This window comes from Triturus cristatus, chromosome 3_1 (assembly GCF_964204655.1).
Source record: "Triturus cristatus chromosome 3_1, aTriCri1.1, whole genome shotgun sequence".
In the NCBI taxonomy this organism is placed as follows: Eukaryota; Metazoa; Chordata; class Amphibia; order Caudata; family Salamandridae; genus Triturus; species Triturus cristatus.
In genome coordinates, this window is record NC_140583.1 from 815857191 (window position 1) to 815869350 (window position 12160).

General features: G+C 42.1%; 1 protein-coding gene across 1 annotated transcript in view; it reads right to left on the reverse strand.

The window, feature by feature from the left end:
* Positions 1–5540: 5540 nt before the first annotated feature.
* The window catches only part of YBEY (ybeY metalloendoribonuclease), a 64311-nt gene continuing 57691 nt past the window's right edge, over positions 5541–12160 (reverse strand). The window contains exons 5-6 of the mRNA XM_085645159.1: positions 7943–8011; positions 5541–7136 (exon numbers count right to left, since the gene is read on the reverse strand). Coding sequence (XP_085501285.1) covers positions 7050–7136; positions 7943–8011 — 156 coding nt within the window. The 3' untranslated portion in view covers positions 5541–7049. The remainder of the gene's footprint in view (positions 7137–7942; positions 8012–12160) is intronic.

Sequence of the window (12160 nt, forward strand, 5' to 3'; positions counted from 1 at the left end):
TGATGTCCCAGAGCTCCGCAAATCATGGGAGTCAACTAGAGTGCCTGATGTTGTCTTAACATTTTTTTACATCATTGTTTAATATCAGCAAAGCAAAACTGTTCCAAACTTTAGTTCTTGAGTTTGGAACAGAAGCCAATGAAATTGATGATGGCTTTGAAGATATAAGCGAAGAAGTGGAAGAAACCCTTTAAACCGACAGGCTTAGGCTGTGCAAATGTGCTGCCTTTTCCAAATAATGTTTTATGAATTACATCACGGCAAAAAGAAAACTCCGCTACACATGACGACTGCCCACGCAATTTATGACCAGTGCAAAAGTAGAGAGCTGATCACTTCAATGAATAGAATTGGTGTATCAACAAGTTATAATGACAGTACGGAGTAGGAACTTGTTAGCAGCTTATGCTGTAAAATCTGGAGAATCTGACAGAACACCACTCTCAAGCCACTTTACCAGGAAATGATTAACAATTGTTGCTATTGATAATTTTGATGATAGCTATTCTTTGTCTTGAACATCCAGCACATATGATGCTGCCATGTTGCTTGTTCAAGAATGTAACATTGAAGTAGCTGCTGGAAAACAAGCTATATTAGCTGGTGGCATAAACAAATGAAGCTGCAAACTTATAACCGAACTGCCTTGCCAACATGTGCAAAATCACTACAAGCCATTAACACGTCCCAGTCTACCAGAAAGTTTCAAAGTGGCTGAGGACATGGATCTTTTTCTACCTGATGCTTTGCCGTCTGCAAAGCTGATTTAATTAAATTTATCATATCGCTTATTCAGTGCGGCAAGATGAAGAAATATATATCATGCTCTAATCTCCCAGAATCCTGTCCCACTGAAGAAGGTTGGTTTTTTACCAGTAGTACCATCTCCAGTCACAAACGACGCAACAGTATACACAGCTCTAAAAAAGTTCCATAATGTGCATGCTCAGCTTCAAGACCTGCCTATCCTGCCAATTTTCTGCGATGATGGTGTTTAATGTATTGTTGCTGACATTTTTGTAAGCAATCCAGTAGAATTTGATGATCTTTATCCAATGATGGGCGTTTTTCACATGACAAAAGTTGCTTTGCGGTGTGCAGGAAGTTATCTCAGTAGATGTGGCATAGATGATGCACTTATTGAAGCTGAAATCTTTGGAAGCAAAACAGTCCAGTCAGTAGTGAGCAGAACTCATTATGTTAGTTCATTACAAGGTATGCTCAGCATATCTGAGGCTATAGAAACATTGCCTTGGAATGCTTTCTGGAAAAAGAATGTCAATTTAGGTGTTCATATCTTATCTACTATGTAAACAAGGCACAGGGTGCACTTCATTCAAAAGACATAATGCAAAGCCAGGCAATGTTCAGTACACTCAGTTTAAAATCAGAAAACCAAGTTCGTAGAGTTTTTCAAAGAATGTGAAGAAAAATCAGATCTTAGCAGGTACTGGGGAAATGTTTTACACGTGATAGCTTTAGTGAAAAAATTGGTACATGCTGATCTGGAAGGTGATTGGGAGCTGCACGTGAAGACTGTAGAGTCACGGATTACTGTGTTTTGCATATTTGATTGCATAAACTCCCTGAGACATGGGCTCTGGTATTTGGATATAGTGAAGAAGCTAGAGATGGAAAACCCATACCTCTACAAAAAATGTATCAAAAGACATTTTGTAGTGAAAGACAGAGAGAGAAGGTTCACTGATGTGGCTCCAGATATGAAACTGGAACAAACAATCTAGAGAGCACAGAAAAGCTTAAGAAAATTGTTGGTCAGACACATAAAAGTGAATATGTTTCTCAATGGCAGCTAGTGACCCATGAAGTCCTTTCTATTTGCAGTGTTTTCAGAAAGATGACAAATTCAAAAATAATTGACCATCATGAAACTGTTCCTCACCACGAACTTGTGGAAAAGAAAGAGGAATGTTTCAATAAACATGTTGACAGCCATCTTCATTTCATGCAGTAGCAAGGAACCCCCCCTTTGAAATTACTGAGCCTGTGCAACTACACAACTTCGTGACCAAACAATATGTGAACAACGATATAAAGAAACGTCTTCTAGATGTCCTGGAACATGAAAAACAATCCTCAGAACTGAAGCAGGAGAGATTTGTATTGAAAAAGAAAAAACTTTATGACAAACTTCCATGCTATAATTGTCATAGTAAGAGTTTCATCCGACCAGTCACTACAAAGCAGGTTACAAAACAAAACTACTTTTGCAAGCACAGAGAGATGGATGTAGCAAAAGAAAGGGGTGACTTTATCAAGGACTTTCTGTTGCATGATCTTTCTCCAACAAACACAATATTTGATGGAAATGCTGCAACCAAACCAGTAAAGCACAAACTCATACAAGGGCTTGAAAAAAACCTTTCACCTAAAGAATTTCAATTCGAAAAGGTGTCCTCATTGAAAACTGCTGTTGTTGTGGACTATATGTCACAATTGCGAATCGTCAGGATTTCATCCATGCAAAACTTCGGAGAGGTCATTCAGACTGTTCTACAGATATCAAAATCAGTATGCACTTTGCAAGAACTACACATTGTCTTTGAAAGTTATCTTGAACAATCTGTTAAAGAATGTGAGCAAATCCGACGAATGTCTACAAGTGGAACAATTGACCTTGCCTGCATCAAAAATGAGATACCTATACATGTGCAACTTGATAAATTCTGGTCATCAACATCGAACAAGATGAACTTGGAGATGTTAACTTGCCAAAACATTGCTGATGCTTCAGTGAACACTGAATTTCCAATTATTGCAAGTGAAATGATTGTCAATAAGGAGTTGGTGCCTGCAGAGACATATTCGAAAGGTACGGGCCATATTGTTCAAGAACTTAACAGTAATTTGGAGAAAGCTGAACTTCGTGTTGTGCACATGTTGAGTGGGCTGTTCGAAAGGGTTCCAATCGACTCATTCTACTGTCAAATGATACAGGTGTCATTATTGTGCTACTTAGGTTTGTTGCACTGTTCATACGTCAAGGATTGTCAGAGTTAATGATACATTATGGAACAGGCGAGAAAAGACACTTAATCCAGCTTCATATTCTGTACAACAAACTTGACCCAGAGTTGCCCAGTGTTCTTATCAAGGCACATATTCTTACGGGTTATGACACTATGATCAAAACTGGAACAAAGCTTGGAGCTTTAACTGTTGAAACTATGAAGTTTCTAAAAGGATTTGCTGAGACAGACCAATAATGTGATTTTAAAGACGTAGAAAAAAACCTTGTGCATGTGTTAAAAACAGGTTCGGACTCTGACACATTTGACGATCTTCGGTAAAGTGAGTTCAAGAGATCAGTCCAGCTAACTGACCTTCCACCGACGTCATATTCTGTTCGTGGACACATTAAAAGAGCATTCTCCTTTATCACAAGATGTGTAAATGTTTTGGATCTTGCATGTGTAGAGAAAGATCCATGTGAATTTGCTTGGGAAGATATTGATGGGGGCTAAAACTTACAAATTTCTAAAGCCTCTACCCACAGAATTTACACATACATGTACTTGCAAAACCTGTGCTACAAAAAGATGTCCCTGCCTATATGGTCTTCTCAAATGTTCAACTTCTGCAAATGTACCACGAGCGATTGCTGAAACAAATAAATAAAGTGAACTATGAAAATGTGTCTAAAACAGGAGTGATAAAAATATTTTCCGTGTTCAGATCATAACCATTGTTTTGAGTATAAATAAAAGGATTAAAAACCATTATTATTTCTTTCATTTCTATATATGTCTCTTCTTCGTCTGTTATAGCTGCCATTTTGGCAAATGGCAGAAGGGTAGCTCTGAGGAGTTATTTTCTGTCGCTATAAGACTACTTGACCCCAAAACCTATGTTTTTACACCAAAATGAAGTATATAGGTATCATGGTTACTGAAATATGACATCATCACTGCAATACATCCACAATTCTTAAAAATGCTGTCCAGAAAAAATTGTCCTGGGTCAGCAATCTACCCAAGCTAAATTGCTTCTCTAATGATCTAAAAACACAAATCAAAAATTAAAATCTCTGGACAACAATTGTTTCTTTATGGAGTTTTATCAGGGAGCCGGGATTATAAAAGAGATTAGGATATGAAAGCCAAGTCTCAGGCGAAGCCTAGGTCCTGACTATTTGGACACTCACACAAAATTTGTGGTTGGAGGCAGACTTCAGTATCTTTTGCAAGCTTTGGAGGCATCTACTTCTGACGAGTGGATGCTGCAGATCATCAGAGAGGGTTACAGAATGGAGTTTGTGACTACTCTAGGGGATTCACGGGTGAGGCAGACTTCTTGGCTAGTGAAGGACGGAAAAGCCTGTTTGTCTCAAGGTATGGAGTCACTTCTGCAGAAAGATGCCATCTTCATGGTTCTTCCTTTGGAGACGGGAAAGGTGGACTAATCGATTATCTTTTTAGTCGCAAAACTGACAGGTGGCTTTCGGAATGTGCTGGATCTGAAATCCCTCAAAAAATGTGTACGGACTCTGCCATTCAAAATGGAGATCTTACAGCGAGTAATTCCTTTGGTGGTCAGGGGTCATTTCATGTGCATGCTGGATTTACAGGTTGCATACTATCACATACTGATTCACCTACATAACCAGAAGTACTTGAGGTTCTGTATCAGGAGAGACTGTTTTAGTAGGGTAGCCGTGGGATTCCCGCAGCAACTGGAAAGATGCACTTTGGCTGTCAAAGCAGACAATACGGTTGCATTGGCATATCTGAACAATCAGGTGGGTACCAGGTTGGATGTCAAGAGGGCAATTTTGATATATGTTGACAGGTCAAAACCCTTTAGCTGGTGTGTGTTTCTTTTGGGACTTCTAACAAAAGGGGACAAGGTGTCATTGTCATCCATCAGTTGTTGGATTAAACAAGTGCTCTCTTTGGCGTGCTCTTTTTTGCGGACTTCTCCTCCGAGGGGTGTGCAAGGTCATTCGACAAGAGTGGTCTTGGCTATGTGGGCAGAATTGAATAGAGTTTTGATTGCTGAAATTTGTCAGGCGACCCCTTGGGCTGCACAAAATAGCTTTGTACAGCATTACAGATTACAGAATGTGTTACATGACAGCACTCATTTTGGGTGGAAGTGCTGCATTCAGTGTCACCCTAATGGGAAAATATATTTTGTAATAAATTACTGTTGGGTGTTGCAGTCAATAGTAGTCTGTGTGGATTTATGCTTTGTGTGTTTTACGTTCAGAGAGATGCTTTGGTATTCCTCACTACTGATGAACGGGACGAGGGAGGACTGGGGGTAATGTCTAAATAATAACCGTAATCTTCATTACTCCTGGTTCTGTTGTCCTTGTCCCATTCATCACACACCTCCCTCACTCCTTCCCGGATGGGTGGTTTTCATTTGTAGGGAGGCTTGGTAGTTTGGGAGGAATGCTGGGCGTTGGCAAATAAATAAGAAAAAGCATACAAAATGTAATTCCTTTGTTTATGTAATACGAAATTGATCTGATCAGATATGAAGGATGTTTTGGACTATAAAGAACAACAAACAGGAAGTGCTAACTATAGTTTAATGTATTACTCATCTGTAGTTATGGTGGGCTTCCTCCTTAACACGTGACATTCAACTTTGTCTTGTATGGTTTTATTTTTGGTTCACTATTTCGATTTATGTCACCCAGACATTAACTTTTTAGACTGATGTTGTATTGTCCAACTAAAGAAAAAAATGCTATAAAGAAATAATATTCATCAACACAATTATTTCTCTTTTGCAGTATACAGATCTCCGTAAACAATGAAAAATTCCATTATCACTGAACAACTCCATGGTTCTTCCTCTTTCATTATCTGCTTCATGCTGGGAATGACAAAAGCATGGACCACAAATGAGCCACATCTTCAGCTCACCATCAGTGCACTGAAAGAGGAATTACAGCAGGTGACGAAGAACACACACTCAGTGTGGAAATGGATTTCACTTCCTAGGTAACTGATTTGGAGCAGGGCATAGGCGTATTGCCAAATGATGATGGCATGAATGGGATCTATGTAGTCCCCACTCTACAAGTGATCCCTCCAAGATATGCTGGCAGAATGCTCCTCCTTCCCAGTTGTGTAGTGCCCACTTTCTTCTTGGTTCCTGTACACATTCTGGGTCCAGGAGGTGACACTTTCAGGGTAAAGGGAGACTTGCGTAGTGTCAGGGTCAAACCGTGCAAGCTCTGCGTCTTCCCTGGGGGCCAGAGGGATGAATGTGGTACATTTGTACAATGTAATTATCTATGGTGTCTACAATATACTATATGTGCAGGAAGATTTTTGTAGGAGAGTTTTTTATTTGTGGATTAAACAAGTTAGCTTGCCAGGTTTTTCTGATCCACAATGTTTCTGTATAATAGCTTACTATTTGTGTGGGATTTCTGGCCCATTTCTCCTCAGATCCATTTTCAACTGCTCTGCAAATGATGTGACCATGGAGTGTGGCTTAGTTCTTTTGGATATTTTTTCATATGAACTGTTACCTTCTTTCGCAGGAGCTTGGCCTTCGGTACCCGTTTCTGGATCATCCTTTGAATGAATATCTATTTCCTCTCATGAATGCTAAAACATTAAACTTTCTATCGATTCTATCTTAGCTGTTGAACCAGGATTGTTGCAACCTTTACTTCAATATTAACTAAGTAAGTTGGTTTTGTGGTTGCATTTCAAATGTCTTACCATGCTTTCAGCATAAACATTTCTTATCTGCCCCAGAGGACCATAATGTTGATCCATCTGGGGCGGGTGAGGAGGTCTGCAGATGGCCTATAGGGTCTCATTTCATCCTTGAAGCTGGTATTGAACACCGATTCCCTCGTAGATGAAGATGGATTTCATGCTTTAGATTATACTATTGCAGTAGCGTCATAGTGCTTGTAAAAGATTGGAGGTTTTCCGAGTTTAAGGACCCAGGATAGAAGATCTGAGAACCATGAGTTTAGAAATGTTTGTGAGCTTCTGAATATAGCAATCTCCTCAAGGTGGAACTGAATTATTGCTGAATGTTGAGTCCAATGGTATTTAGAACTGGTTCTTAGTAAGTGGTTTAAGGTTTGAGCCAGTGAGTCTGTTCAGTTCTTCAAGGATCAGCTTTTCCTTGTGGTACATCTAGTATTGAGAAAAGAAAACAAGTATAGTGTTAATTCCTCAAACAAGGAAGGTTATATTTGATTTTTAAAATTAATCGTCAAATATAGCAAATTATCAAGAAGCACACCAGAGCAGGATTAATGATTAATTAATTACAGCAACATTTTAGATGTGTCCAAAGAAAATTTGGCTGACCTAAGAATTCCCAACCGTGGTTTAGTGAGGATCACCCTTCGATCTTTCTGCAGAGCTTAAAATGCACAGCGTTTAACATGCTGGCTACTTAAAAGGCAAAACCTATCACACATGCTTCCTTTAATAAGACAGGCATCTTTCAATATTGTCTAACTAATCTCCATCATAAAATCCCAGTTCTACCCTTTTCATGATACCTAGATAAAATATCTGCATGGGATAAGTCCATACATTATAATATATTTAGCATGCCCCCAGCGTGGATGTCCAGGTGGTATCTAAGACAAGTGGGAGGAGCCCACCTGATAGCTAATAAGGCCATCAGTTTTCTGAAGGCCCCCAGACCACTTATGAGAGAAGGATGGGCAGCCTTGCAGTCAGTAACCAAAAAAACACCAGGGGAGCTCCAAAAAGTGGTTGTGAAAATTAAGCCTCGGAGGTGTTTTACTTGCTTCAACACTAATATCTGTCACCAACCCATTACCCTCTGAAGAACAACCCCTTAAACACCCAGCCAAAGTAAAGCAAGCCATTCTAAAATAGTTGACCATTCCACTGTATAAGTCTAGTGAAAATGCACAAAGGTGGTTATGGGAGGGGGGTATTGAACAAACTGATTTTCACTCTACCTGATCCAGCTCTGCTTCTGAGCTGTGAGTGTATCCATGTAAGTGGCAGAGTCCATGGGCTGCAACCACCTGCCACAATAACACAGGAAGAGGTATAGGTTAGCAGATTGAAGACACTTTATTCACATCTAGGCGATAGGACATAATGCTTCAAAAATAGAGTTTTTCCCGAAAAGACGAGAGCCAATGTGAAGAAAATTTTTCCTTTTATTATTAATAGAATGTCCTGTTATTAACATGGTTCCAGAAAATGTGCAGGTGTCCTAGAATTTCAAGTATTGAAGAAAATGTCAGAAGCCTCAAAGTGGATGGGTCTACTAGTTCAGAGATTTCACCTGAGAATTCCTCTTTTATCACATACCAGCTCAGTCTTATTTCTTTTGGTACTTTGGAAAGATGGATAGCCTTTACCACCAAAGAACCTTTGCATGTTTCCTTTGAAATTTAACATCTTTAAGGAAACTAAATATTTTACATTACTGCTCTTTCTTGGCTCGTTTCATCTATCCTTTTCAACTTGCCATTTAAACGTCTACTAAAATGTAACTTTCTCTGACTTGGACTTTTATTGATTTAATGTAAAATGTCCAGTGACTAATCAATGTATTCAAAAAGATAACGTAGTTCTTCTCTACCTGCTAGAAATTTACCGGCTAATTTTTACTGTTGGCAGTAATGTTTAAGAGATGGCTGTATCAGAAGTTCTTAAATGTATTAAAGAGAAAGAGTACGTCTTAAGATTGCCAAGTATGATTTTGCTAGACTGTGTTCTGCGGTTTAAACCTTTTATAATGGCACTTACATGACTAAAACTAGGGTCCGTACAAGTTCCTTTGAGTGTGCAATAGGATGCATCTGGATTTGATTACTTGTTACTTGAAAGCTTCTACCCCAATCACAATGTTAGTGTGTCTCAGTCACAAATGTAATAAAATGCAGGACTCTGCTCAGTAAAGGGTTATCACTGATGTTTAAACCATGATATGCGACTGTTGCAATGCCACTTCTACACTTCAAACACTGGAGTAGCTTCTCATAGCAGTGATGGCTTTTCCTCTAATGATTTCTCAGTTCTCTGACACTACAGATCTCCCCACTCCCTTTTTTGGTATTGGCCACTGCACAAGACCAGATAAAACAAGCACTGGATTTGTCATTATCAACTAGGTCAGCCTGACCTCTCGAATTAATCCAGGAGAAATCAATGTGCATACCGAGTCTTATTCTTTTTTTAATAAAAAAAAAAAAGAAAATTGTGCCACCTCTGCAAGTGTTTAAGGGCCAGACGTAGATAATCCATAAATATCGAATTCTTAATATCGAATTTTACCGATTCGGTATTTACCGAATTATCACCTACATTAGGAATGGCTAAATACCGGTCGGTAACCCTGAAATTTACCGAATTTTGGGGTTACCGACCGGTATTTAGCCACCTACATCGGACCCCAAATGTTGTGATCTTTCACTAATCAACCACAGGGCATTGAGCATATGAAATATGTTAATTATTCAATTAAACAAACCAGCATAACCAGCTCTATGCTGCTTACCTCAATACCCTTAAGACCACTACCCCCTCCCCACCCCCCCCAGTTTGTCTATGTCAGTGCCACTGCTTTCCATGATGACTTGCACACAACAGTGAGGTAACCACCTCAAGCTTCTCTGTGGCTCAAGCAACAGCGCATTAACCTCTATAACACATATTCAGTTGGCTTTAATGATAAACCCCTGCACACTCATAATGTGGTCATGGATGGCAACAGCAATGGGGCCTAGTGGACTCCTGGAGACACCAACACCCGATGGATCAGTCTCCATGAACTACACGTTCGCCTAGACTTATTTCTCTCCACTCCTGATATCCATAGTTTAATTACTGAAATAGAACACCTGTCCTGCACTATCTCGGACCATTACCCGGGTACTTCTCCACTTGAAGTGGGCACGCCTCAGACCCTTCATCCATACATGGAAACTCAAGCCTGAATCCTATGAGTACGAGGCCTTCCGCGAGACGATTAGGACCAGAATTACTCATTACTGGGCTGACAATCCTGGTGCTGTGGCCAACTCCCAACTTGAATGGGATGCCTTTAAAGTTGTGCTGAGGGGCCATTGCATTGCTGAGTCCAAAGGGATCTGACAATCTCTCCTAAAAGATATAGAGAAGGCTGAGACCAGCCTGCATGGGATCGAAACCAGGCTACCGGAAGCTCCCGAGCTGAAGCGTGAACTGGTGGCAGCAAGGGAGGAGGTGGCAGCATAAGTAGAGAGGCTCCGATGTTTCAATTATCGGATGTACACCGCCAGGACCCACGCCGAGCAGGATAAATCGGGTGCCCTCCTGGCGTGGCTGGCCAACCCCGACACGTGTGGCTCCCCGTCCTGGAATTGGAGGATGAGGAGGGCTCCAGAGTACACACCCCAGAGAAGATTAACAATGTATTTGCAGGATATTATTCGCCCCTTTTATGCGAGCCCTATTGCCAACCATCAGCAGGAAGTGCGCGCTTGGCTGACTGGCCTCCAGATCCCGTGGATAACGGAGGAGGAGGCGGCAGATGCCCTGGGGGGGGGGAGACATAACCTCCCACGAGGTGCTCGGTACTATTAAACAGATGGCACAGAACATAACACCGGCACAGATGGGTTCTCGGCAGAGTTTTACTCCACATATTCTATGGAGCTAGTCCCTCACTTGTTTACGCTCTACAGGGTGGCCCACCATAGCTGCTGCCTACCAGATACAACCAGAGAAGCCATCATAGTCCCTGTACTTAAACCAAATAAACTAGCCCATGACAAAATGGCATACCGCCAGCTGTCAATGTTAAATATAGATTCTAAAATCCCAAGCCGAATACTAGCTACTCGGCTCTTGCAGTTTATGACCACTCTAGTACATAAAGACCAGGCTGGATTCATTCCTTTCCGCAATACGGCACGGAATATACAATGCCTCTTATCTGTCCTAGAAGCAAACAGCGAAGCCCCAGAAACGGCGGCGATCCTGGCGGTGAACATAGAAAAAGCCTTTGGTAGTGTGGAATGATCCTACTTGTATGAAGTTATGGAGCGCATGGGGCTGGGGGTGGGTTTTATTCAATGGACCAATCTCCTATATACTAGGCCCACAGCTCGAGTGAGAATTAGGAGGCTTATATCACAAAGGTGGCCGGTAGAGCGCGGCACCAGACAGAGTTGCCCGCTCTCCCCTCTTCTTTTCGCCCTGGCTGCAGAGCCACTTGCAATTGCAGCAAGAACAGGGCAGCTCTACAAAGGGCTGCAAGTCCAAAATACGTACCACCTCATAGCGCTCTACGCTGATGACCTGCTGCTATTCCTAGAGGGGATGGAGGAGGACCTGACTGGAGCCCGCACGCTGCTAGAGAGGTTCGGCTTCATGTCAGGACTAAACGTGAGCTGCGTGAAGTCTCGGCTTTATCCGGTGACCCCTGCAGGGCGTCCTTTGGTGGACTTGGCGAGACTCCGCTGAGAGCCCGACTCCCTCCCATACTTGGGAGCACATATATACCATTCCTGGCCCGATATCTACGAAGGCAACATAAGGAGAGTCCTGCGAGGGCTGAGCGCATCCATGGATTTCTGGTGAACGCAGCTCTCTGTGGCTGGCAGGATTGCTCTGCTCAAGATGGTAGCGCTTCCTCGCCTGTTGTACTATTTTAACACACTATCCCTATTGCTTAATTCTCAAATCCGTGCCTTCATCTGGAACTCGGGACGCTGTAGGATCGCCCTCACGATATTGCAGTGCCCGATGAGGGAGGACGGTCTGGCAGCCTCGGACTTTGAGGCCTACTACATTGCAGCCCAGCTGCAGTGGCTGGTGCGAACTGTGGCCGGGGGGGCATCAGCGAGCTGAGGCCCAGAAAGCGACCGTGCCCTCGGTGGGCGACCTGACCAGAGTGTTTCTTAGAGTACGCAGACTATCCCGAACTGACCACCAGGAGCTCAAGGTGCAGAGGAAATGCTGGTCACGGGGACAGCAGAGAATTGGGGTGAGGGTACCGTACTCGCCAGACATCCCGATGGACATGCTAAAAGCCCTCCCACATGGAGGCAACTGGCGGGATCCAGACGTGTGGATGGAGGCTGGTGCGATCAAAATGGGCAACCTGTACAGGGTTAATGAGTTGCTGCCGTTCGAGGAGTTCCGAACGGAGTTCGACCTGCCTCAGGGACACTTCTTGT